Source organism: Hippoglossus hippoglossus, chromosome 19, assembly GCF_009819705.1.
Source record: "Hippoglossus hippoglossus isolate fHipHip1 chromosome 19, fHipHip1.pri, whole genome shotgun sequence".
In the NCBI taxonomy this organism is placed as follows: domain Eukaryota; kingdom Metazoa; phylum Chordata; class Actinopteri; order Pleuronectiformes; family Pleuronectidae; genus Hippoglossus; species Hippoglossus hippoglossus.
Window position 1 is genome coordinate 5,265,013 of NC_047169.1, and position 24,980 is coordinate 5,289,992.

General features: G+C 44.5%; 4 protein-coding genes across 11 annotated transcripts; 3 read left to right on the forward strand and 1 right to left on the reverse strand.

Annotated features, from left to right (window-relative positions):
- The first annotated feature begins 313 nt into the window (after positions 1-313).
- Positions 314-5,104, forward strand: LOC117752770 (NIF3-like protein 1). Of its 3 annotated transcripts, none has more exons than XM_034570388.1 (7): positions 314-334; positions 2,066-2,563; positions 2,731-2,887; positions 3,351-3,474; positions 3,641-3,779; positions 3,915-3,998; positions 4,077-4,521. In XM_034570388.1, the coding sequence occupies exons 2-7, from the start codon at positions 2,209-2,211 to the stop codon at positions 4,259-4,261; spliced, it is 1,044 nt and encodes a 347-aa protein (XP_034426279.1). In that variant the 5' UTR covers positions 314-334; positions 2,066-2,208; the 3' UTR covers positions 4,262-4,521. The 3 variants fall into 3 exon arrangements, with proteins under 3 accessions (XP_034426279.1, XP_034426278.1, XP_034426277.1); XM_034570387.1 differs by lacking the exon at positions 314-334 and adding an exon at positions 5,018-5,104 and having other exon boundaries at positions 1,950-2,563; positions 4,077-4,283; XM_034570386.1 differs by lacking the exon at positions 314-334 and having other exon boundaries at positions 1,950-2,563.
- On the forward strand, positions 5,018-11,421 carry tbx6 (T-box transcription factor 6). Of its 2 annotated transcripts, none has more exons than XM_034570380.1 (9): positions 5,018-5,104; positions 6,540-7,724; positions 8,174-8,387; positions 8,559-8,826; positions 8,912-9,055; positions 9,304-9,374; positions 9,474-9,532; positions 9,643-9,931; positions 10,040-11,421. In XM_034570380.1, exons 2-9 carry the CDS (start codon positions 7,655-7,657, stop codon positions 11,286-11,288), a joined length of 2,364 nt encoding a protein of 787 aa, XP_034426271.1. In that variant the 5' UTR covers positions 5,018-5,104; positions 6,540-7,654; the 3' UTR covers positions 11,289-11,421. The 2 variants fall into 2 exon arrangements, with proteins under 2 accessions (XP_034426271.1, XP_034426272.1); XM_034570381.1 differs by having other exon boundaries at positions 6,583-7,724.
- eif3c (eukaryotic translation initiation factor 3, subunit C) lies at positions 10,215-24,871 on the reverse strand. 4 transcript variants are annotated; one of them, XM_034570378.1, is made up of 23 exons: positions 24,718-24,871; positions 23,530-23,647; positions 23,377-23,442; positions 23,095-23,284; positions 22,819-22,944; positions 22,615-22,666; positions 22,321-22,442; positions 22,073-22,200; positions 21,738-21,885; positions 21,416-21,519; positions 21,132-21,273; positions 20,739-20,867; positions 20,333-20,426; positions 19,951-20,138; positions 19,593-19,817; positions 19,308-19,499; positions 18,957-19,128; positions 18,710-18,869; positions 18,446-18,511; positions 18,130-18,217; positions 17,816-17,981; positions 17,635-17,675; positions 10,215-10,265 (listed from the first exon to the last, which is right to left on the reverse strand). In XM_034570378.1, exons 2-23 carry the CDS (start codon positions 23,625-23,627, stop codon positions 10,230-10,232), a joined length of 2,733 nt encoding a protein of 910 aa, XP_034426269.1. In that variant the 5' UTR covers positions 23,628-23,647; positions 24,718-24,871; the 3' UTR covers positions 10,215-10,229. The 4 variants fall into 4 exon arrangements, with proteins under 4 accessions (XP_034426269.1, XP_034426270.1, XP_034426268.1 ...); XM_034570379.1 differs by having other exon boundaries at positions 10,215-10,258; positions 17,631-17,675; XM_034570377.1 differs by having other exon boundaries at positions 10,215-10,261; positions 17,631-17,675.
- Positions 12,398-16,219, forward strand: prodh2 (proline dehydrogenase 2). 2 transcript variants are annotated; one of them, XM_034570382.1, is made up of 11 exons: positions 12,460-12,876; positions 13,089-13,279; positions 13,672-13,798; positions 14,177-14,248; positions 14,334-14,414; positions 14,524-14,667; positions 14,784-14,950; positions 15,217-15,327; positions 15,571-15,659; positions 15,848-16,010; positions 16,094-16,219. In XM_034570382.1, the coding sequence occupies exons 1-11, from the start codon at positions 12,646-12,648 to the stop codon at positions 16,104-16,106; spliced, it is 1,389 nt and encodes a 462-aa protein (XP_034426273.1). In that variant the 5' UTR covers positions 12,460-12,645; the 3' UTR covers positions 16,107-16,219. The 2 variants fall into 2 exon arrangements, with proteins under 2 accessions (XP_034426274.1, XP_034426273.1); XM_034570383.1 differs by lacking the exon at positions 16,094-16,219 and having other exon boundaries at positions 12,398-12,876; positions 15,571-15,751; positions 15,795-15,866.
- Positions 24,872-24,980: the final 109 nt, after the last annotated feature.

The window sequence follows — 24,980 nt, forward strand, 5'->3', positions numbered from 1 at the left end:
TTTGTTCCTGCCCACGATCAGTGTACCAGTAAGCATAACTGAAATATTAAAAAAAGTATATATTGTTATTATTGTTGTTATGATTATTATTGTTATGATTATTATTATTATTATTGAAGTCACATGGAAGTACATTACACTTTTGTATATAAATTCTACACAATAAGGTGAAATGATGCTGTGGTATAGCGGACCAATCAGATCGCAGCAGGAGCGGAAGGCGGAAGCCGGAAGAGGACGTTCTTCCACAGTAAAGGCGTTGCACCTCCTGCGTCACTCCGGGTGAAACGTGTCCAGCGGATCGTTTGTCTTCCTGAGTCCAAGTCCAGCTAAAGTATGAAGAGTTCCTTCATTCACGCACTGACACGTTCACACTGTCGTCTTCGATACAGTCAAGTGAATACAATGTGTGCTGGTAGAAGCTAATGTCGGCTAACTGGCTAGCTGAGCTGTTAGCTGGCTCCTGCAGCTCTCACAGCTGTGGGTGGAGATCACGTCAGAGGGTTTGAAATAACTGAGCAGCTTTATTGATGTAATACAACATTAAACTTAAGGTTTAACTGTCTGTGTCATTGGAGCAGTGATTCTGAAACTGTGTGGCGCGCCCCCACTGGGAGGGGGAAATGTGAGGCGGAACTAATGTTTTGACGTTCGCATCTCTTTAACAGCAGCTCTTCAGCCCCTCGGCAGCGGCTCTCTGTACAGTGTTGTGCATGTCGCGCATATTTTTCGCGAACAGGGAACTTTACGAATCAGTTTTCATATGTTGAACGTGAGGGAACGTCACGTTAATTTGTTAAATCATCATCGTATCAGGCCAGCATGAAATACCAGGAGTGTGTGTGTGTGTGTGTGTGCGCGCGCTCCCACACACAGGCCCCGCCCCCCCCCCCCCACTCGCTCAGAGACACACACAGTGAGGTCAGAGCTCGTTCACGTGAAGCAGCAGCTCAGTGACAAACAAGACACAGTGTTCAAAAACCAAGTTGAAAAGAAAGTAGGATGAAGCCTGTCTTGCTCTTGGGTTCACAGTGAATGAAGGAGGACATGAGGAGAGACCAGTGTGTCTTTTAGGTCTGAAAACTCTATGAGACCCAACAAATTAAGAAGACACTTAGAAACATTACACCCCAGTCACATGCATGTGTTCTTTTTGGTGGAGCTTTATCATCTTTGTAACAAAGTGATTTTAATTGAATTTATTTTTTCTCTTTTTTTTAAAAAGTACAGACTGATGGAGGAATGTAGTGATAAATGTCACCAAAAGTACTAAAATTAAGTTGAATTTAAGCAAAGTTGTTGCACTATTTTCTGAAAAAAGCGACAAATGTCACAAAAAGTTGTTTGAAAAATGTTTTTTATTTGGACATCAGAAATTCCTGAAAGTAATGTGAATTTAATGTTCATGTGTATGTTATGTAAATACACATGTTAAACTTGGCCCATTTTGTCATAATTTTGTTGGGGCAGGGGAGTGGGTGGGGCATGAAAAATATTCTAGCTCCAAAGTGGGGCATGACAGAAAAAGTTTGAGAACCACTGCATTAGAGACACCGGAGTCCACTCAGTGTGAATCTGATCAGACTGGTGATCGCTCACTGTGGGTGAAGTCTTTGCTGGTTTTCTGGCCATAAACAACAATAAGTGAGGTGGCTAAAGGGAAAAGGGTTATTTAGTTTGAAAGACACAAACTTGAACCAGTTAAAAAGAGCCAGTCTGTTTATCACCTGTTAGTTTACAGTTGTATTTACAATGCATTTAGCAGAAAGAAAATGAATACAGGTTGATCCACTCCGTTTGACCTCAAGCCCTAAAACGAAATGAAAATCAATTAAACATGTCCAACATAAATCTGAGGCTCAGGTTCATTCAGTGGAATCGTTTTCGATGGGGGTTAATTAAACCTACTGCATTTAGAAATTATTTTTATTTTAGCCACACGGGTCTCCACTGATGCTGACTGGAGGAAATCTCACTCGGACCTTTGTATCGCTCTCCTACAGAAGACTCTGTGCCAACCGGAGCTTGATCTCACGCTCTGCTCTCTGCTCTTCTGCCTCCACAGTTTCATCCATCCGTCCATCTCTCCCTTCACCTTCTCACAGTCGCAGCCTCCTGACAAACCGACAAACCTTGCTCCCCCTGCACCCGTCTTTTCATTTCCCCTCCGCCCACTGCCTCTGTCACTCGACTCACTGTTCAGGCCTGATGGAGCTCAAAGAGGTTCTGCAGGTGCTGGAGCAGCTCGCTCCTCTGTCCCTGGCTGAGTCGTGGGACAACGTCGGCCTGTTGGTGGAGCCGAGCAAACCTCGGCCTGTTAAAACTGTCCTGCTAACCAACGACCTCACAGACGCCGTCATGGAGGAAGCAGAGGCCATGAGCTGCGACCTCATGATCTCATATCACCCTCCGTTGTTTCGGCCAATCAAGCGTCTGGTTCAGAAAGACTGGAAGCAGCGATTGGCCGTGCGGGCGGTGGAGGCCGGGATGGCGATCTTCTCCCCTCACACATCGTGGGACAGCGTTAAAGGAGGCATAAACGACTGGCTGGTCGGGGGACTTGGTAAGACGTCACTCTGAATGGAAAATGTGTCACATACACTTTGCTTATGCTACTTGCATATTTAATGGAGGCTCAGGCTAAAATGTTGTGACACATGACGCCTGACACACTGGTCCACTATCCTGAGTGATTGTTTTCCATCTCTGGTGTTTGTCTGTGATTCTCAGGTAGCGGCCAGGTGTCTGTGCTGAGTCAGGCGCTCGGTGGCGCCTCCCACAGTCACAAACTGGAATTCACGGTCAGGAGCACAGAGGAACTAGGCACCGTCATGGAGGAACTGAAGGAATGTGATGGTGGAACAGCACTACAGCATTCAGTTAACAGGTCGTGTTTCATGACACATTTCTGACTTTACTGCAGACGATTTCCAAAACATGCAGCAAGTTAAGACTGATTGTCTTTGTCTTAATCATCCCTTTTTTGATTACCTTTAAAACTACCAGCTGAATCTACTTTTCTCTATCAAAGTTGTGAAAACTGTTGAGAAAATTGTGCCTCTGCAAGATTTTTGCCTCAGTTTTATTGATGAAACGGCCACTACCAGTGTTTTCACAACAGCCAGTGTTAGTTTATTATTCTGGGTTTGATTTTCTAGCCACTTTGCATTTTGAGAGTCGACTTTCACACCTTGGATATCAAAGCCTCCACCACCCCCATTAGCATACGGCTAAATACGAATAACAATCAATTCTCCTTCATGAACTATTTTCGGCAAGTTTGAATGATGACAACACATCGAAGAGAAGAGAAACTAACCACAGTGATGATGTATTTATCTTCCACACAGACCAGAAAACAGTGGGATCCATGTCGGTGTAACCTGCAGTGAGTCAGCGCTGACCCTCAGTGTCCACGCTCTGTTAAAACACACAACTCCCAGCCAGTCCCTGAGCATCCTGAAGTTAGAGAAGGTATTATTATTATTACTATTATTATTTCAGAACCACAAGGTTAATAAATATTTCTTCTAAAAGTTGTTCTTTACCTGTCACAAAGCAGATGTTTATAGTACGATTTACCAATATCTTATTTCATGCATCATTTTAAACCGACCCCTCCACCTGTCACTCCCTGCAGCCTCCTCTTCCAGGCTATGGCCCAGGGCGACTCAGTATTTTGGTCCAGCCAGTAACCGTGGCAACAGCCATCCAGAAGATGAAGTCTCACCTGGGTTTGAATCACCTCCGTTTGGCTTTAGGATCGGGGCAGACACTAGGTAATGACCTCACACGTCGTCCTGGTGCATTAACTTAAAAATAACACATGTAAACGATGTGATGAACCAGTTACTCATTTCTCACACGTTCTAATAAATCTATGAAAAGAGGTTGACCAGATTTTCATTTTTCAGAGTCCTCTGTGTGCACCGTGGCTGTGTGTGCTGGATCAGGTGCCTCAGTGCTGAGTGGGGTCAAAGCCGACCTTCATATCACAGGTACAGGTTTCAACCAAAAATATAATATTCCTGCGGATTTAATACCAGATATCACAGTGATGAATATCCATTTTTCAGGCGAGATGTCCCACAACAAAGTGCTGGACACCGTGGCGAAGGGAACCAGCGTCATCCTCAGTGATCACAGCAACAGCGAGCGAGGCTTCCTGACTGTGTTCAGGGAGAAGCTGGCTGTGCGTCTCCCTGACAGCGTCACGGTGGTGGTGTCGAAGGCCGACCGAGATCCCCTGGAGGTGGTCTGACCACATCCTAAACATCTGTTGGGTGAATCGGAGATGTTTGGATCAGAGTCGGCGTTTCTCTGGCAGAGGCAGATAGAATGTGTGTGTGAAATGATTGCATAAAAAAAAACTCTTTGGCTTTGCTCTTTGTGTGAAGTTTGTATCTCTGTAAACAAACTGTGCCTCATTTCATGATGAAAAGTGCTTCCTTGGTACATGTAGTTTGTCATGTATTTATAGCAGGGTCCTAATAAAATGGGCCCTGGTTGATCCCAAAAATGGACTGAAGCTTGTAATCTGTAATCTGAATGCATGTGGTTTATACGTAGAGTGGATTAATTCACAGACAACACACTGTGTGCTTTAATCACGATAATCGGTGACATCAAGTGTGCCCTTCGTCGATGGGGTGAGAAAATCTCAGCATCTACACGTTTTCCCTGAAAGTGTTTGCATCCTGCTCAGAGTTGGGGTCAGGGTAATCCTCATGGGATTAAAAGCCTTGTTGTTTCATCATATACATGATGGAGGAAATCAGACAATCTCCCGGTTTGTGCTTGCTCAAATAAAATCAAACAATAACAATAGGAAATCAAGTGTTTTCTGTAGATTGACCTCAAACCTCAGTGAGTAAATAGAGGAGGACATCAAAGCACTTAGCAGGAACACGTCAAAGAGCAAAACCTGTGGAAATAATGAATGCACTGCAAACAGCACACACTGACCTGATGGTTAAAAAAAACAACACGTAACAATCCTCATTATGGCCTGTTACAGAGTCTGGTGGCTGCAGCGCCTGCGACACACCTGTTAGTTCGTAAAAACATTAAGGGACGTCACACCCGCCTCGCTGCAGCCATCAAGGTAATGACCTCTCTCTCTCGGTGTGGCGTTCACACCTCCACTTCCCCTCAGTCCCCGCTCGCTTTTATCTCTCACCAGCACACACGCACACAAATGGAGAAGGAAAACAACAACTAGAACAACATTTTCACTTCACTCATGTGAGGGCACTCCAGCTGTCACTGTGATATCGGCAAGAATGTCCATGAGCAGGTAGATTAGGGGTGAGTTTGTCAGTTTGACAGTTTTCTATCACCGGCAGACACAATTTATAGGAAATCCTCTACACACAGATGAAGCCAAACACTTTATCCAGCTGATCACTGAAGTTGCAAAAAGCTCGAGCCATGATGTAACGGTAATCCTCTGCTCGAGAGCCTCTATGCTCCGAGGGCACGTCCTCCTGAAAGCAGCAGATCAATGCTGCAGCCACGTCCTTCATATTACAGTCTTATGAGGATTTGTTCAATTCAGTTGTCACTTCAAGGAATTCAAGTTAGAGCGTTAATGGCTGAATAGAAACTTGCTGACAGATAAAAACTAGAATGACACTCAGTAGAGCTCAGTCCTCCCACAAGGCCCAACAGTCCCATTAGATCCAGTCAAGCTGCGCCAAATTACACACACTCATAAATATCAGTCCCCATAATGGGCCTGGTTTTTCTCATCACGATCCATGAATGATTCCCTTGGAAATCAGTGCAAATGTCAAAAAACACCCTATCCCGCAAAAATATATCCTGCATCTACCCCCTGATCCAGATTCGCACCAAAATGTAATGTGTTCTTACACCAAGTTTCATGGTCGTCTGTCCAGCAGTTTATGCATATATATATATATATATATATATATATATATATATATATATATATATATATATTACAATTTCCTCACAAACTAACGTACAAACCAACCAACAAACTTCCATAACCTCCTTGGTAGAGGTAATAATAAAAAGCAAGGTTATTAGCTGTTCATGTTTTACACCTGGTTTGCATATATCAAAAGCACAAGTAACTGTATACAATGCTCCTTTATACTTCCACTACAATTCTTATACATGTTCAAGCATCAGTAATAATAATCCGCTTACATAAGTAATAATTATGTAACAACAACAGGAGCAAACATTTTAAAAGCAGGACTTCTGGTTGTAAGGAAGTTATCTCACTCTGAGGTATTGCTGATTTTACTTTAAGTGAAGGGTCTGACTACCAGCCGCTGCTCATACTGATTTGTCTGTGTGGTCCAGATTGTTGTTGTTTTATCGTGTTTTAACCACAAAGCCTGTCTGCTCACCAAACGTCCCAGACAGGAAGACAGAATTAGTGTTGAATTGATTAATTCCACATTTCCACTGTTTTGGAAAATGCTCGGCCAGATTCAGCTTTAATGCTGAGCTGAAGCCTCAATTCAAACCTACATATAAACCTCCAGACACCCGTGTTTTTGTAGAGGCCAAATTGCAAAGTGTCTTCCTCCTCCGGCTTCATTCAAGGCCTGACTCCCTGCAGAGAAGCACTAACAGGCGGACTGCTGAGAGGAAGAGCCCTGTCATCAAGTCATCAAGCAGCCACAGGGGAGCTGCCAGTAAACCATTGGATTTATGTGGAAGGACAAGAGCCGTTTGAAACACGAGCTGCGGCTGCAAGAAATGTTACAAGTATCAACACCAGTGTAAAAATAATCAGATAGATAGATAGATAGATAGATAGATAGATAGATAGATAGATAGATAGATAGATAGATAGATAGATAGATAGATAGATAGATAGATGGATGGATGGATAGATGCTCATCTGCAGAATATCTACGAAAAACTGCTTTGTATTCATCTATCCATCCATAGAGTATTTTTTATATATAACATTATATTCAACATAGGTAAATGTGTGTGTGTTAACATGTGTATACAGGTTGGTTTATGTGTAAAGAGATTATGTGAGATGCATGTGTTTTCTCTATTTGTCCTTATAAAGCACTTTGTTATCTCTGCTTCTGATAAGTGCTAAATAAACATGTAGCAACAATAACTTATCATTATTAAAAACTACTTAAATAACTAGTGAGTTAAAGGCACTATATTTGCCCTGAAATGCAGTGAAATTGAAAATACTTAAGTACAAATAACTAAAACAGTATTGGAGCGAAGCTACTTATTCCACCTCTACTGACATGAAACAACAAATCACAACACTGATTCTTTCAGAAACTAAAGTAACACTTTGCCCAGTGTTGTTTGTTTTAGTGGGGTGGGGACATAAGGGAAGATGGAGAGACAAATGAAAATGTGGCCATTTGGCCTCATGTGTGAAGCCTCACACACCTATTTAACAGAGCAAGACGCCACCGAGGGCATTTGGAGCAAAGGACGGCAGAGAGACAGGAAGAGACACAGAGCCAAGACAGAAGTGCCTCTTTTCAAGAAGAGGTCTCCAGGACAGCAGAGGACTGATAACGCTTCAGGCAGCTGAGGTCAATCTGAAAGAAGACACAGAGTTGAAGAGTGAAATGTTAGTTTGGAGCTGGTGAAGAGGACGAGATCTAAGTGACAGACGCAGACCAGGAGGATGCTGAGTGTGGAGATGTACCCCGGGTTGACTCTGGGACCTCAGAGGATCGGAGACTGCTTCTACAGAGGTGAGAGGGACAGTGCATGAAAAATAAAAATGATTTTATACTTTTTCCTAGAATATTTTGAATGTTTATCTGATTTTTAAATGATTCACCAAAAACATTTTAAAGTTTAAATCACTGCATCTGTAATGGAAGCTGCAGTTGGTGTCATTTAGAAAAGATGGGAGCTCCAGTGGAGCTTTGATTTGAAGCTCCCAGATGATCTGAGACCAAAGCCTGAGTTGATTGATTGTATTTTTTAGCTGTTATCCTTAAGATTTCAGTCCTGGCTACCATCCCGACTGGTGTTTTAGGTTATAATACTACAAAATTAATGATATTTCAAGAGTGTAAACAGACTGAATAGCTGCGGCAAAGAAGTCACACACCATAAAACAGGATAAAAACAGAGTTTGATATCATTAAAATCTTATTATTATAACTTTATAATCTGTAACTTTGCATTTCCTCAGACCGGGAAGCTCCTGCCCACATGTCGCTGTTTCCTCCCGCCTGTGACATGGCCGCCAAAGCCCTGCCCCCAAGGCTGCTGGCCCCTCCCACTATCCCAAGCGAGCCTGCGACCAAAACCCCAAAAGACGACGTGAGGATGGAGCTGGAGAACTCGTCTCTATGGAAACAGTTCAGCTCCGTGGGCACAGAGATGATCATCACAAAGAAGGGCCGGTGAGAGAATACTGCGATACTGAATACTGCATGTGTACCACCACTGTGACCTTTGACCTCTTGCTTCACTCTCAGCTCCTGCACCTTTGTTTTTATCCTCATGTCTTATTCTCCGACACTAACCAGACAATAGACAAACATAAACGTGTTTTTCGTCTTTTACTTTTCTAGACGGATGTTTCCCGGCTTGAGGATGAAGCTGTCGGGCCTGAATCCGTCCCTACGTTACATCCTCCTCCTGGACATCGTCCCACTGGACAACTCCCGCTACCGCTTCCAAGGTGGCGGCTGGCAGGCTGTCGGGGGGGCAGAGGCGAGGCTACCAGACCGGGTGTTCATTCATCCAGACTCCCCCGCCACGGGCGCTCACTGGCAGGGCCGCACCATCTCCTTTCACTACGCCAAGCTCACCAACAACACACTGGACTCACAGGGACATGTACGTTTACTGCGGACTCAGCACAGACACAGCACAAAAACCTTCACCGAGGACTTTGAGCAAATCTCTCTTCCTCTATTTCCAGATCATCCTCCACTCACTGCATCGCTACCAGCCCAGAGTTCATGTGATCGAAGCCAGAGACGTGCTGAGGTGGGGTGGAGGGCAGCACTCCTTCGTGTTCCCCGAGACCCAGTTCCTCACGGTCACCGCCTACCAGAACAACAAGGTACCATAACACTACCTTTACACTGCATATTAAAGATTAGGCCAAAACCTAGAACGGGATAAAAGAGTGTGTACATCCATCAAGGCCCAAATTTACCAAATATGGAATTTAATTTGGATCTGGTTTCTATGTGCTCAAGCAGCAGAGCCCTGATCTTTGTTTTTCAAATTGATAGTAGACTCTGTAAAATGCAAAGTAAAAAGAATAAGAGAATATAAACCAAAGTGAATTATTCTTGTTGTTTCCAGATCACAGAGCTGAAGATCAGCGCCAACCCCTTCGCAAAGGGCTTCAGAGAGGACGGCATGAACAGCAAAAAGTAAATACAGACATGGAAACACACACACACACACACACACACACGCTTTGTCGCACAAATGATGTAAAGAAACTAAACTCCTCTTTTTCTCCTCTGCAGACAAAGAGATGCAAGACAGAAGCGCAAAATATCCGACTTGACGGAAACTTTAGATATTGGTAAGTGCAGACTCACACCACATCCTTTCAAGTCATTACTTTGACTAGTATGATTAATATTACTTTTAACCTGACTGCTCCTGACACACCTCCACCTCTGTCTCCCTCAGTCAACTGTGATCCATGCGACTCTGCAGAGCTTTTGCCACTGCCCACCTCCTCCACCACCGCCGCAGACCTGCAGGCCCTGGCTCTGTCCTCTCTGCCCCAGCTGGCTGACCCCTCCTGTGGGTACAGACCACAGGAGGTGACACGCTATCAGGACACGCTGGTCCCAGAGCAGCCGCTGGACCTCGGCCAGGCGTTCATGGCATCACAGATGTCTGACATCGGCATCTCCATGGCCAATGGGATGCAGGACGCACCGAGGAGTGAGGTGGCAAATAGTATAAATGAAAGGTGTGTGTGATTTATACGTTTCATTTATTAATATTATAATTACTTTTGATTAATTGTGTCAAATTTACTGCATCTCATTAAACTTTTACTTCTATTTCTCCTCCACAGATCAGACGCTATGGGTGAACCAGCTTACACCTCCAACTTCCCTCCTGCTCAGGCCAACTCCTCCTCGTTCCCCTCAGCTCCTCTTTCTCACTCCTCCTCCTTCTCCTCCCTCCCCATCCCCGACCCCTTGGCCACATCTGCTCCTCAGCCCTCCATCCCCCCGTTCGACTATCCCTCAATCCTCTCCTCCTCACCCACGCTCCACTCCTCCTCCTCCTCCTCCCCCGTCTCCACCACTCCCTCCCTGCAGCAGACCACCTTCACCTTCCCCACTCCACCTCCTTCCAACTCCTCCTCCCCACAGCCGCTCCTCTCCTCCTCCTCTCCCTCCGCCAACACCTACCACACCATCCCAGAGACGATTGGCCCCCACACACCCACAGACGCCTCCTTCCCCGCCCCATCTTCTGCGTGTCAGTCTGGCCTGCAGCACCAGATATCCACCCACCCTGTGCTCACCCAGCCCAGTCAGCCACTGCAGGGAGAAGGTATCTCCAGTGGAAATAATTCACCCAACGATCAAAGCCCAGCAGCATTTATCTATCCAAATATCCTGCCTACAAATCCTGATCCGGTTCCAATTGCTGCTCAGCTTCTCTTCAACCACAACCAACCCCCGGCTCCCACTCTGCCGTGCCCCCTACCCTCCCACGGTGGTGCCACATCTTTTGCCTTCCCCTCCGTCCCCCCTCACATGCAAAACCTCTCATTTACGAATGTGTCACCCAGCCAGGCCCACGCCGGCCTGCACCTCCAAAATCTGAGCCACCAAGCGTCAGCCCCCTCCCTCGCTGCAGCCTTCCCTCCCTCCTCCTTCTCTTATCCACCATCCTCCCTCCCTCACCCTCCTTTCCAACCTTCCTCTTGCTTGGCCGTCTCCTCTTCCTTCCAGCAGTCCGCTCCACCCACCTATCCTCAAAACTTTCCCAATCCTCATGCGTCCTCCTGCACATCCTCGTACCCTTCGGTTGATATAGGCTCCATGCCTCAGTTCAACCCCCCTGCCCCGTATCGCCCAGAGATGGTACTGCACCACCCGTCTCTTCTCCCTCAGCTGGATCCATCTCTTCCCTCCTCCACTCCTCCTCCTGCGCTCTACCAAACCTTTCCGTCCTACCCCCTGCGGCTGTGTCAGGACCCTCACTCATCCCTCTCCATCCCTTTCAGGCATCTGTACAGACAACACCAGCATGGTCATGCCCACCCCCAGGGGTCCTACCTGGACATGGGTGCAAGACCTGTGTTTTGAAACGCAGCAATGTTTATGTTGACAAAATGTTTTGGCCTTATAGCGCTTTTAGGGGTTTTAGCAATGTGTAGCATTAGAATATGTGTGTGTGTGTGTGTGTGTGTGTGTGTGTGAGAGAGAGAGAGAGAGAGAGAGAGAGAGAGAGAGAGAGAGAGCGAGAGAGAGAGCGAGAGAGAGAGAGAGAGAGAGAGCTGATGAATTGATCAGAATCTGTAAATAGCTGTTGAAGATTTTCTTTTCAAATATCCATTCCACAGGGAAAAATAAAATTGTTTCTTTGTCACGCTTTTGTCACTGAGTTCTTATTAAGTAATTCTTTTTTCAGAAAAAGCATAAAAGCTGCCACCTCACCTCAACTTAGCTGAATAAACAGTTGATCAAATATAGGCTAATATTGCTGATTGATACAAAACCAGACTACGCCTAAAAACACATAAAAATGTCCGATGGCAATAAAAAAAAAATTCCTCCAAACAACTGTATCTCTGAATGATTTCTTCCAATAAATCACACACATTTCAGCTGTTTAACTAATTAAATCTTACTTTGATTCACTGATTCTCTGAAACTGGCCCCTGACGCTGCCTTATATCATTAACTCAACCCCCCCCCCCCCCCCCCCCCCCCCCCCCGGCCTACATTTAACCCACAGCTCAGGGGCATGTGTTATGTGTCCACTCCACCATTAAACAATCTTCAACTTAGCTCATAGACCCATTTTTGAAGGATCACCGACCCAAAGAGGGGAAAAAGCAAAAACCCATACTGTCGTCAAGGATTACATCAAATCCTAAAGAATCCTGTCTCCACCTGTTTATCTCCAAAAGTTAATGGGTTCTTCCTTGAGTCATGTGACACCCTTCCACAAATTTTGATGCTAATCGGTTTCGTAGTTTGTGAGTTAATCCTGGTGTCAGACACGCAAGCAAATGTAAATAAAAATATAGCCTCCTTGGCGATGGTGACAATAAATAATGTGCGATTCTGATGCTTTGCGGTCGGTTGGGGTCCAAGTGACGCAGTAGCTTGTGGCTTGATCCCAAGGGTCAACGTCATGTTTACACAATTTTGTCCAACAGTCACTCATTAACCTGCGAGTTGGGAAAAAAGATGATGAATTTTACTGGTTCTCCTGAAAAACAAGCGACAACAGACGACCTCTCGTCATTTAGGTCCGTCGCTTGAGAGCAGGACAGTGAGCTTTGCTGATTTCTGTCTACTTTCTGTCTGATACGCTGGATTATTCATTTTTATTACTCATGCCAGGTTCAGCTGGAGGGAACACCTTTCTAAATTACACCAGAGGTAGATTTACACACACACTTCAAACCATCCAGACACACGTGCTGCTCTCAGGATGATGATACGCCCTCCTCTGCGCCCCTCACTCCATCACCTCCTGCCGCTGAGGGTGATGGGCACCGCGGCCACCCGGACGGTGGCTGCCAGGCAGCCCGACCTGCTCTCGGCCGCTCTGGCCTTCCAGGATCCCAGCGCCTTCAAGGTGAAGAGTTGGGGGGAGCTGCTGCGTGCTCTGGGGGTCTTCCGCCTCTGCTCCATCCCAGTGCTGGTGAACAACTGTGGGAAGGTGAGACGACATCTGTCACTCATCATGATTGATAGGTGCAGGAAAATAATCTGAATGAGAGTTTTTTAGTTTATCTTGGGCAGGAGTGTTGTCAAGGCTCTGAGGATTCCTTGTTGTGACATTTGATACTTGAGTGCACATTGTTTACATCTGTAATGCACAAAATAAAGCATCTTTGTCCTTTTCTCATTCTTCTTGTCATCCTCTCTTAGCTTATGTCCGCAGCACGCACCATCCTGGGGAGAAGGGGCTTTTCCTTGCTGCTGCGGCCCACCGTGTACGCTCAGTTTGTGGCCGGAGAGAGTGAGGCAGAGATCTCTCAGTCCATGGAGAAGATGAAGCTGCTGGGACTGAGGCCCATGCTGGCAGTGCCCATTGAGGAGGATCTTGGAGAAAGCACCGGGTTCGGCTCATTTTCATATATTAAACTGAAACACTTAGTTTCCCCTTCAGGTGGATCGGTAACCTGACTTTTACTTTTTCTCGCATTGTGTGTTACGGTGCTTGCAGAACATTTTAGTCAACTGAAATTTGACACCTCCCAAAACAAACATTTCAGAAAACATGCTGATAAAACCAGTGGTAAAAAACCTGGAGGCTGATGACGAGTGTTTTCTCTCCAGTTTACTCTTCTCCTTTCACTGATCACACTTAGACTTAGTTCACGTTAATGTGGCTCTAAAGGTTCATCTGCATGTAACCTTCAATTCGTTTTTTAGAAATAAAGTTAGGATGAGACGTGTGCTTGTCTGTGCAACTTCATTTTTAAAAAGTGATTTGCTTTCTCACCTCCAGGGAGAAGAGATATGACGACAACATGGAGGCCATGCTGGAATGTGTGCGAATGTCACACGGCAACACCTGGAGCCAAGACCCAATGATGCAGCTGAAGATGACAGCTCTGCTCAGCCCGGATCTGTGTGTAAGGCTCTGTTTCACACCTCATCACCACTCGTCACCTTTTTAACTGCCTGTCCAGTTTTAATTGAAACAAATAGAACTGTAGCTATTTTTTTGCAGGATTTCTTTATGCAAGAAAAGTGAAAAAAACATTTTAATGTCCATTTTCAGTATAGGGGGCGTTGATATTAGATATCAGATTTCTTAGAACCCTGACACATCTGAGCCAAACACAACCTGAATCTAGTTCAAATATGTGGGAAAAAAAGATAAGAATACACGTTTCAGTTCAAGGCTGTTGCTCCTGAACGCCCCCTCAGCAGTATTGACGAGTGTCTGCTCCCTTTATACAGTGTAGACGTGTGTTTACTGACTGTGATGAATCTGTGCTTGTATCAAGGTGAAACTCACAACCCTCATTGCACAACAACCGTACGACCTGAGTCTGGTTGTGAAGGCCATGGATGGAGAGGCACACACACACACACACACACACACACACACACACACACACACACACACATTTACTAAGTACTTTGATGGTGATCCCTTTTCAGCCAATCAGCTTCCCTGGGTTGGATGAAAGTGAAGTCGCCCACTTCCTGTGTGGTCTTCGGAGACTCAACAAAATAGCAGAGGTACAGATGTGAAGGCTCAGGGGAAATTTGTTTTGATGTCATCACATTATTTTTTTTAAATAATGTATTTTTTATTATTTTGCATCTGTTGTGTCTGTTGCTTTCTTAGGAGAGTGTAAACAAAGTCCGAGTCCTGGTGGATGCTGAGTACACCTACATGAACCCCGCCCTCTCTCTTGTCACCATGGCGATGATGAAGAAGTTTAACAAAGACAGCGCCTGGATTTGGAACACATATCAGTGTTATCTGAAGGCAAATCAAATAATCTGTCGCGTTTTTATGAATATCAAATTTGAACTGCACTTACTATGGTATTTTCTGAAAAGGAGACATCACCACATACTCCCTCTCTCCGTTGTGTCCTCCAGGAGTCCAGGTCCCTCCTGTTAGAAGCTCTGTCTCTGTCCAAGAGCGAGGGTTTCTGTCTGGGGGTCAAGCTGGTGAGAGGAGCCTACATGGACAAAGAGAGGACACTGGCAGAGAAAGAAGGTCGACTGGACCCCGTCCATCAGTGCTGGGAGGACACCAACGACAGGTGGGTAGGGGCCGACGGCCATTACTGTGCATAAAACCAGGCAAATGCATCCTAAGCATTAAAGGTTAATTGTGTAGGATTTAGTGACATCTAGTGGTGAAGTTGCATGTTGCAGCTGAACACCCATCACCTCACCCTCCCCTTCCAAACATGAGATAGAACCTGTGGCAGCCTTCAGTTGTCATAAAAATTCAAAAGTTTTGAATTTTTGAACGATTTCTGACAGAGAACTTGACCCGTACACATTTCATCTGTTGTGTGTGCAGTTATAACGGCTTGCTGGATGTCATGCTGAAAGCCATATCCCAGAAACCCGAGCGCCACAGGATCATCATCGCCACCCACAACGAGGAGTCCGTGAGACGAGCCGCCCAACGGTCAGAACACGTTATATAACTCTTAAAAGTGTGGGCTACATACAAGTCCAGGCAACTTAATACCACAGCCAAAGATATTAACCGTACCATAACTACCATAATAAAGATGGACGACATGACTGCTCCCCAAAAATGAAGCCAAAGCATCTTGAAAGCCCCCTGGTGGCTGGATGCAGTGTCTCGAGCCCCGTATTGGGTTCCACCATCATGTGTGATCATGTAATTGTTTTGTTTCGTCTTCAGGATGGAAGAGTTGGAGATTAACAAAGATGGAGGTTCAGTGTGTTTCGGCCAGCTGCTGGGAATGTGTGACCACGTCTCCCTCACACTCGGTTGGCTGCTGATTATTTATATTATCTGTATAAAGTCATTGTGCTTATTCCACAGGACACAGGACTTAACCTGCAGACAAATACTCAAATATGCACCAGTGAAAATATATTGTATTCTCATGCACTGGTTACCAGTCCTACATTGATGAACATGTTCACGTCTCATGTCTCTCTCCTCTTCCCTCCAGCTAAGGAGGGTTATGCCATATACAAGTCAGTGCCATACGGCTCAGTGGACGACACACTGCCCTACCTGGTGCGTCGGGCTCAGGAGAATCGCACTGTGTTGCAGGGAATCCGCAAAGAGAGGGAGCTACTGAGGAAAGAGGTGTGGAGGAGGCTGCGTCTGAGGGGAGGCAGCTAATACTTCAAACACTTCGCTGTTAGGAAATGTGTGGAGTGAAAGGAGCCACAACGTGTTATGATTGTATGACCCATGTTAAATAGGTATGAAAGCTGAGAGGGAAAGGCTAATGTAGATCTGATCTAAATTACAAAGCATTCATTCATTCTTTGGCAGCCCAGCAGTAAATTAAATTTTTCATTTAATAAGAAAGACAAATAACCAAAGCTGCTTTGACAGGGTTGGTTGAAAGGTGAAAGGGTTGGTGTGGACTTTTATTTTAAAATATAATTATGATAAAAAGGTTTTTACTGGCTGTCAGAGGATTAAACTTCTGAGCTAATTAGTAACCAGAGGAGAGTCTTGCTGGCTCTGGCTCATCTGACTTAGGAGACATTTTTTTGAAATGGTGATATATAACAAGGTGAAATGTGAAAATAAACACTGGAAGGTCAGGCTAGATATATACTGTACAAGTTACAGGGATTTAAAGTATTTTAGCTTTTTTTAACTGATGATGAATCAACTTCTCTGATGCAGATAAAAAAAGTTTAGAGACTTAGTTAAAGTCTGATGAATAAAATGTTCACTAACACTCATGGGAAATATTTCACAGTGTCATCTGTTTGTTAGAAGCTGTTTTGAAAGCAGAGTGAACACATGAAAAGTCTGGAACAGTTTGACAATTCAACTGATGAACAAAAACATCCATTTGTCACTTTGCTGTAAACTCTTTTGTCTGTATGAGGATCCTGTCGATCAACGACTGGTTTTCTGTTGATGTGATTGGTCAGTAGTTTTGATGTGTTACCATAAGAAGTGAACCACCATCGTAAAAATGCCAATCCAGACTTAAACCTGAAGTTAAATTGCTCTCTTTGCCAAAAAAGAAAACTCAGATATCACTGTTTATTATTGTTTATTAGATAAGTATGACAAGAATGAGTCAACAATACTTGACGTATCGGTCACCTGACTCCACTGCCACAAACCAGCCTCACTGCACTGCCTTTCTTGTAGCATTTTCTTTTAGCAATAATCTTAAAAAACTTTACCCAAAGAAGTGGAAGTGGCAGAACTGGAAAAAAATAAATCACTATGCAGTTGCAGTGAGAACAGCTTGTAACTTCAATGGCCTTCAGCTGTTTCAGGATCAGTTTTGAGTGAAACAAGGAGAACAGCACAAAGCCAAGTGCCAAGTACAGAACATGGGGGTGGTGGTTGTTGTTATGGAATGAAGACTAATTCAGGTGCTGGGGCTGAAATCCTCACGTTCAAAGCTCAGTAGTTGTTTTGGTTCTGGTTTCTGTAGCCACCCCTATTCCCGTGGTAGCCACCCCTATTCCCGTGGTAGCCACCTCTCTGATCTGTGAACGTGCACAGATGAAAAACATGGTTATCTACCAGCAAAACACACTGCAGCATTTAATCCATTTATACAAAGTTAATATCTTTACCTGATCGTCTTGAAGGTTTGCACACACTTTCAAATGCAACAGTTCAAAATGCTTTTTTCTTAACCTGACATTGTTATTTATTACAAGTATGTTACTGATTCGATGCAAACTAAGCGACACAGTTAAAAGGAGCAATAACTAACTAGCAGATGTACAAACTCAGCCACGTACCTCCTCTCTGATAGGACTTGTTCTGTTGGTAGCCACCTTTCTGATCTGTAAAGCAAAGAACATCCAGGCGACATTTTAATAAGGAACCACTAATCAGTCAGTAATATCAAGGGGACCTTTGTCAAACACGGTGGATGTAACAACGTGCAAACACATCTAGCAGACGGTGTGTTGTCTAAACTCACCTCTGTTGAAGTAGCCTCCGTAGACGCCCTGTTTTAGGTCAAAGACGCGCTCGTTGTTCTCCACCAGGCTGCCCAGTTTCTCAGCCAGCTGCAGAGCCATGTTCTGCAGGGAGGTGGGCTCTGTGCGGTGCATCACCACCGTCTGTGTGGGCTGGTCGAGCGACGCCTGTAGGAAGGAACAAAACATTTGGACCCTTAATTACAATGGAACATGTACATTTTTGTACATGCAAGTATGCAGCAAAATCTTTCAATAAAGATATTCAGTCCCATCTATTCCAATTAAAATTCAGAACGGTGGCTGTGACATTTACCATCAGCTCCTCGTTGATGATCATCTTGCTGATGATGCTGTGGACTGTGGGTATCTCCAACTCAAACATCTCAGACAGTGTCTGCATGCTGAGAGGACAGATAAAAACTGGTTTTATCTTCTTCATCAAGTAAGAACATTTCAGATAAGATGGGAGTTAAGCTTTGTTAATGTTATTTGCAGTCACATTAGGAGACAGAGAAACACCTGACAGAGCCATTTCTGGTCTAAGAGGATACAGAATAAAGCTCAAGCTAAAAGCTCAGAGTTCTGTATCAATGTCTGACACTAGCACAGAATATACATCTTGTGTTTACCTGATGGAGTCGTACACACTGCTGTATGTGAACAGGTAAGTCCTCAGTGACTCCTCCTGGATTTTCCTGTAAAATGTATTAAAATAAATGTATGAATGTCAGAACAATGAGTTTTTAACAGTTTTGAGTCAACAATGACACATCAGCTACCAGACGTAACGGAGTATTACCACAGAGGAAGAGAGAACATGCTATTTAATAAGATTGATATATATACACTTGAAAATAAGTTTGGTGATGTATGATCATAATAGTTTCTCCAACCTGACAAGCATCTTGCGGACATGCTGAGTTTCAGGAAACAGGTCCCACACTTTACTGTTCATCTTCTCATTGATGATGAATGAGTGGCAGGTTCGCCAGTCTCCCATCTTCATGGCTTTGCTGGCGGCCACCACGTGCTCCCTCATACTCTCTGGGGGCCCTGGAGGACAAAGAGAGATGCATTAATCCTCTGGTTTCTCTGTGGATTTAACTGGTGTAAAGGCTTGTGAGGAGACATGTTGCTTACCCAGCAGCGGCTGCCTCTCTCCCACCCTAAGCTGGTGGTGGAACTGCTTGCTGATCATCCTGCGGCGGGCGTCAAATTCATGGGCAGCCATGTATGGAATCTCCAACAGCATGGCTGACACCAGGTACACACACTCCAGCAGCTCCAGGTTAATGTGCATGTGGAACGGCACCTGTTAAAGCAATGTTATAACAATCAGGTTCTGTGGAATCACATGTGAAGCCTGATCTTTAAGTATTTCCAATGTCAGGACAAAACTACTTTATCTCAAGTAAGATCATTGCATGTGGTCGCTACAATGATGTTCATTGATCTGCTCAATGTTCATTGATCTACTCGCGCTGGACTTACTTGTCTTCTCTTTTCGATCTTCTCCTGCTCGGCGTTCCTCTCCTGCATGTTCCTCATGAGCAGACCCTGACCCAGGAGCTCCTTGGCACGGCCAGAGGACTGGATATCCAGCAGGGCATTGTGGGCATCTTTTATCATGCCCTGTCTGAAAGCACAGATGCCCAGTTGGACCATGGTTCTGTTGTACAGGATCTAGGACAAAAGAAAACAAACAAACGTTTTTTAATCTCTGGCATTCACACTTGCAAGTTTGCATGTGTAGCGTTTCTGTGTCTGCCTGCCTACCTGTACGGGCGGGTCAGCGTGCTGGATGTTGTCCTGCAGGTGGCTCATCAGCATCAGGTCGCGGGCCTGGTACCAGCGTGAATGCAGAGCGTGGTGATAGATGTGGCAGAGGATAGCACAGGTACGGATACGGTCGGTACGATCCTTGGCATAGATGAACTTGCAGAGGCGGTCCATGATCACAGCGCTGTCCTCCCCCTCGCACTCCTCCTGGTCCTGCTCAGACTACACAGCGGACAGAGACATGTTACACTTACTAATGAACTGTGTTAACATATGAACACAATCAAGTACAGAGATATTTATATCAACAGAAACCCAGTTCTTTCTTGCTGATTCACTTCTGTGCTTTTCGTACCTTGGTCTCCCCCTGGAGGGCCAGGCTGCGTCGGTGGGCCTTGTAGTCAAACTTGTAGTAGGTGTGCATTATCCTGCGCAGGTAGACGCGGCAGATCTCTTCAGTGCTGCCCTTGTTCTCCAAATAGTTGAGCAGCCGGTCAATGACACCACAAACTCTTCCCTCGTCTTTCAGATTGTCAACATATTCTGGAAAAAGAGCGGAGAACACAACATTGGAATGGACCAGGCAGAGATGTTTGACAACTATTAGATGTTTCAGCGACACAAATCAGGGATTCTATAAAAATAATTTCCCAATAATCAATGTTTACTTTCACTTCTAAAATCACAATACTTGCTTTAAAATTATTCTTGAGTGGGTTATTACGGTATTAACTCACCTTGTGAGTGGGGATCAGTGTTCTGCATGATCTTGGTGAACTCTTCATCCATCCTCTCCACCAGAGTTAACACACATCCACGCACCCTGAATGGCTGACAAACACACAATGAAGAGGTTCATATCTATTTTTTGGAACACCATCCTGGATCTGGGCTTATGAGACACATCCACACGTTGTGCAGAAGGTAACAAACTAAACCAATCTAAACTACTATTGTTGGTTTTAATGTTGTGGCTGACGTGTAATTCCATGAAAAGTACAATATACATATGAAGCTTCCATAAATGACTGTGAGGCAAAATATTAAGATAATATGGATCTACTCACCAACTAGAACAAACTGCAACCTCAAAATATCTCATATCTGTAATGAAAAGGGAAAAAAGCAGAAAAGACTAGATACCTGTTCAGAGACGGCCAGACTCTCGCTGTCCTCTGCGATGTTCTCCCCGATGAAGATGTTGTTGTTCTCCTCAAAGAGGATGTCCAGCAGCTCGTTGATACAATCCAGGCACTTCTTCCACATATCGGCCTAAAGGTCACGAAGACAGATTCACATTCATTCACCAGGATTCCTGGGCCGGATTTTTCAATACAAAATGTTTTAAAAAAACTGTCAAAACTGCATTTAAGCTCATGTTTCTGCTGATTTAACATTCAACTGTTATAATAATTTTTCAATAGGCCAATATAGAAATGTACACACTGAGTCCTTCTGTTGTTCTGTGCAAGTCTTTTAGATCGGTTTTTAATCCCCCCCCTGGTTTTTATGTTTAGAAAAGACAGCCTCTCCTACCTTCATGAAGGCTGCCAAGTTGGGGTTGTAGTCATACAGGGAGGCGATGATGTTCAACTTAATCTTGACCAGGATACCTTGACCCAAGTTGTTCTCAGCAGAGATGCCAGCCAGTAGATGGAGAAGTTCAATCTGGGCAGCCCTGTCACATGGAGAATTTATCATTAGAGCAATGACGACTTTAATTGTTCAGGTCACACATCACTTTATGTCTTGTAATTAACAACAAATAAGTTCCGCATATGTGATGACAAAAAAAAAAAAGTGTTTTACTAGGCTGTTACCTGTCTGTGCCCTTTTTGCCTCTTGCTTGCAGGATCTCATGCAGCTTCTTCACCACCACTACTGTGTTGATCTCGGTGCCTTTGGCAAACATCTTGGGCTTTTCCTGATGCATTGATGGACACCACATGACATTAACATTTGGTTGTTTCTTTTGACACAAGCTGATGTTTACAAGCTCCTCCACATTTTGTAAAATCAACTACACGTGTCTTTGACAGTTTATCATGACTGTTTTTAATTTAATATGAATGAATGAATGAATGAAAGAAAGAAAGACAACGAATTTCACTTTTCACAAAATGACATTCGTTTTACCTTTACCATTGGTGCGCCTCCCTTGACCTTCTCCCAGCCTCCTTCAACCTCCTCTCCTCCCTCCTCCTCAGCCTCCTCCTCTAGCCGCTCTTTCTTCTTGGGCTTCTTCTTCTTCCCGACTTTCTTTTCGCTGGACTTCTCAGACTCGTGGGTCCTGAGGACAGACACAGCCAGTGAGGTTGTTAAAGCTTGCAAGATACTTTAGTCGGGGAAGTATCTACATACAGTGATTCAGTTTTCAAAATGTGAAAGACTATGCAACTGAGAAACATTCAGTGCTCTGTACTTGATCCTTGCTTTTTCTGTTGTGACGGTAAAAGGATGTGCAAATGGAGACTCACTTCTTGAGGAAGACCACCGCCAGGGAAGCACTTTTTCCCTCCCCATCGTCCGAGCTATCGCTGCCACTGTCAATAGTATCTGAGCCCCAGTCTTCCGGATCATCATCATCACTGGAAGAGGACTCATCCTGTCAGGGAAAAACTCATTAGTTTAGGTATTCCCCTCACACAGGAGTTCTCGAACACAACAATTACTGTCTTTTGCACCAGATTTTTCATCGTCAGCAGATTCTAATGTGGCCTCTTACCCCAGATCCCTTCTCAGTCTTGAGGAACGCGCTGGCGTCTGGAATAGGCTCAGGTTTTTTCTTCAAGAAGGCGTCGGCTGATACTTCATCGCCTGTCTCTGCTTCACTCTCAGAAGAGGAACCTTGAGGAACAAAAATTACAATGATATATAATAGTGTAATTAACCAGGCGTCCCTCAGGACTGTGAAAGGTTTCATATCTATTCTAAAGGTTTGTAGTTTGTTTAATTGCTTGTGCACTTTTAGAGAGATCGTGAGATTTAACAAAAGCAAACATATCAACAGCAAGTTTACCAGAATCCTCTGGCTCCTTCTCCTCCTCTTCATCTGCAGACTCCGTTGGGTTCTAAAAGACACAGAGGGAATTTTATTTTACCTTTTAGAACGTAATGTGCTCTTTTGCAGCATCGCCCTGTTAGACAGTTACAACTGGGCAGAGTACAACCACAGAATTTGATTTGAAGCATTAAACCACTGAGGACAAGTTTCCTAATTTACCTCCTTGTATGCAGCAATTTCTGATTCGTATTCTCTGTTGTACTTGCGGATCTTCTGACGTAGAGTACTGAGGGCCTTTGCGTTGTTCTTGTTCATCTTCTTCTTGCCCTCTTTGTCCTCCCAAAGCTGGACAGAAAATAATGTTAATTATTTCAATTGTACGGCAAAAGCGGAGACTGTGACATTAAACATGCCAGAGGGCATTAACCAAGGTTAATACACATAAACTTCAAATTCTGTATTTAAAGATTTGTGGTTTAACTCTGGGGTACTGACCTGGTTCACATAGTCCTCCAGGTCGGCAAGAAGACGAATGTAGAAAGGAGGAACACCTTCTTTGTCCACTATATTCTTGCTTTTGAGGAACGCTCGACATAACTGCTCAAATTCCTCCAGACATTTGGCTATGTCACGGATCTTCATGGCATTGCGGATGGTCTTGATGAGGTTGGTCAACTCCTCAAATCTTAAGATTTAAAAATGAAAGCATTTAAAACTAAATTGTATCAGAAAATCTATGTATTTTTTTAAGAACACTGTTTTAAAAAAAAGACCAACCTTTTGTCCTTGGCGCTGCGCACCACTCTCTTGGTGTCCTCCTCATCATCACTAAGAAGCAACGACCTGTGAAGAACATGCAGATGTGTGAGAAAACTGCTACAAGTACAATTTGATTCCTAGTGATGGAATTCAAATGCAAGTTGTACTGACTGCTTGAAAGTTGTCCCGGGTGCTTTAGGGGTGATCTCATCGGCAGACGAGGACTCCTCTGACTCACTGTCAGACCCGGTGGCGAAGAAACGAGACATGGTTGAAGGTCGATGTCAATCTGTGAAGGCAAAATTACAAAATTACAGAAGGTTTCCAGAACATTTGACCCTTTTCACCTCCGCCAAGAATTGTATTATCTGCGTTTGCTTGTTTGTCTGTTAGTCAGCAGCATTACACAATTACTAGTAGATGGATTACCATGAAACTTGGTGGAAGGATGTGTTATGGATCTGCGAATAACCTGTTTTGATTGTGCATCCAGAACTTCTATTGTGAGCAGTGTGGGAACATATTTCCCAGGAATCAATGGACTGATATACACACACGAGTGTTCCCCATCTGGTGATTGAATTTAAGAAAACATTTGTGCCTTGGTGGAGGTGCGTGTGCTCTGCTTTGTGTTAAAACTGCTTCGATTCCTGTGTATTGCTTACGATGACTAACCCTGTCATGGCTGCATCAGTAGAATGGACATGTTAGTTTAAAACACCTTCCAGAAAAGCAGGTGGATTTCATCTTCCCATTTAAACAAACTGCACAACACTGTTTAACACCATTGCTGATGCTAACACACATTATAGAACATACTGAAAGGAGAACTACTGCAGTGTGTTATCAAGATAAACATTACGTAGCTAGCAAGTGAGTAGCACGTTGCTGTGTGTGTCTTTTCACTGTGTGATCTGAGTTTACTATCTAAAGACTTTCAGAGCTGATGTTTACATTCTAAAAACGTTAATTCCGTGTTTTTTCAGAACTTCCGGTGAAATGTACCGGTAAAGTAAGCGTCCCTCGGCGGTACGTGCTAACGCTACCCGCCACTAAGCTAACATTGCCTTTGACAGATGGACCAGCTAAACGAAGAGGTTATACAACTTAACTCCAAACTACAGCTACGTTATTTACAAACGACGGTTTTACAAAACCAACATAATGTAACACAAAACACCTCGGCCCGTTAGCTAACAAGCTAACACAGCGGTTATATCGGATAAAACAACGCGGACACGTTGCTGCTAAGCTAACGCTAGCCTCGCACCGGGCCTCCCCGCATGTGCAGCCGGCGAATACGCTCCTCTAACGCGAATAATTAGCGCATAGTTCGGTCAAATGTAGAGTTGGACTCACCTATGTGCGGGTGAGAGTTGTCCTATGATGTCTCTGTCCACTCTGGGTCGATGTTAAATCCAGTTTTGCTGCACGACGGCCACAGATACGCGCGTGAGACAGACTGGCTGAGGACTCGCGTCGGGGAAAGGAAGTTCACTGCAGATCTACAAATCATAGGGATGGTGTTCACAGCTGATGTACAGGCTGCCGGGCCACACTGCCACCCAGCGGCGGACCACGTGTACAACCAGAGGGTAGCGCCTCGTATTGTTTATAGAGGC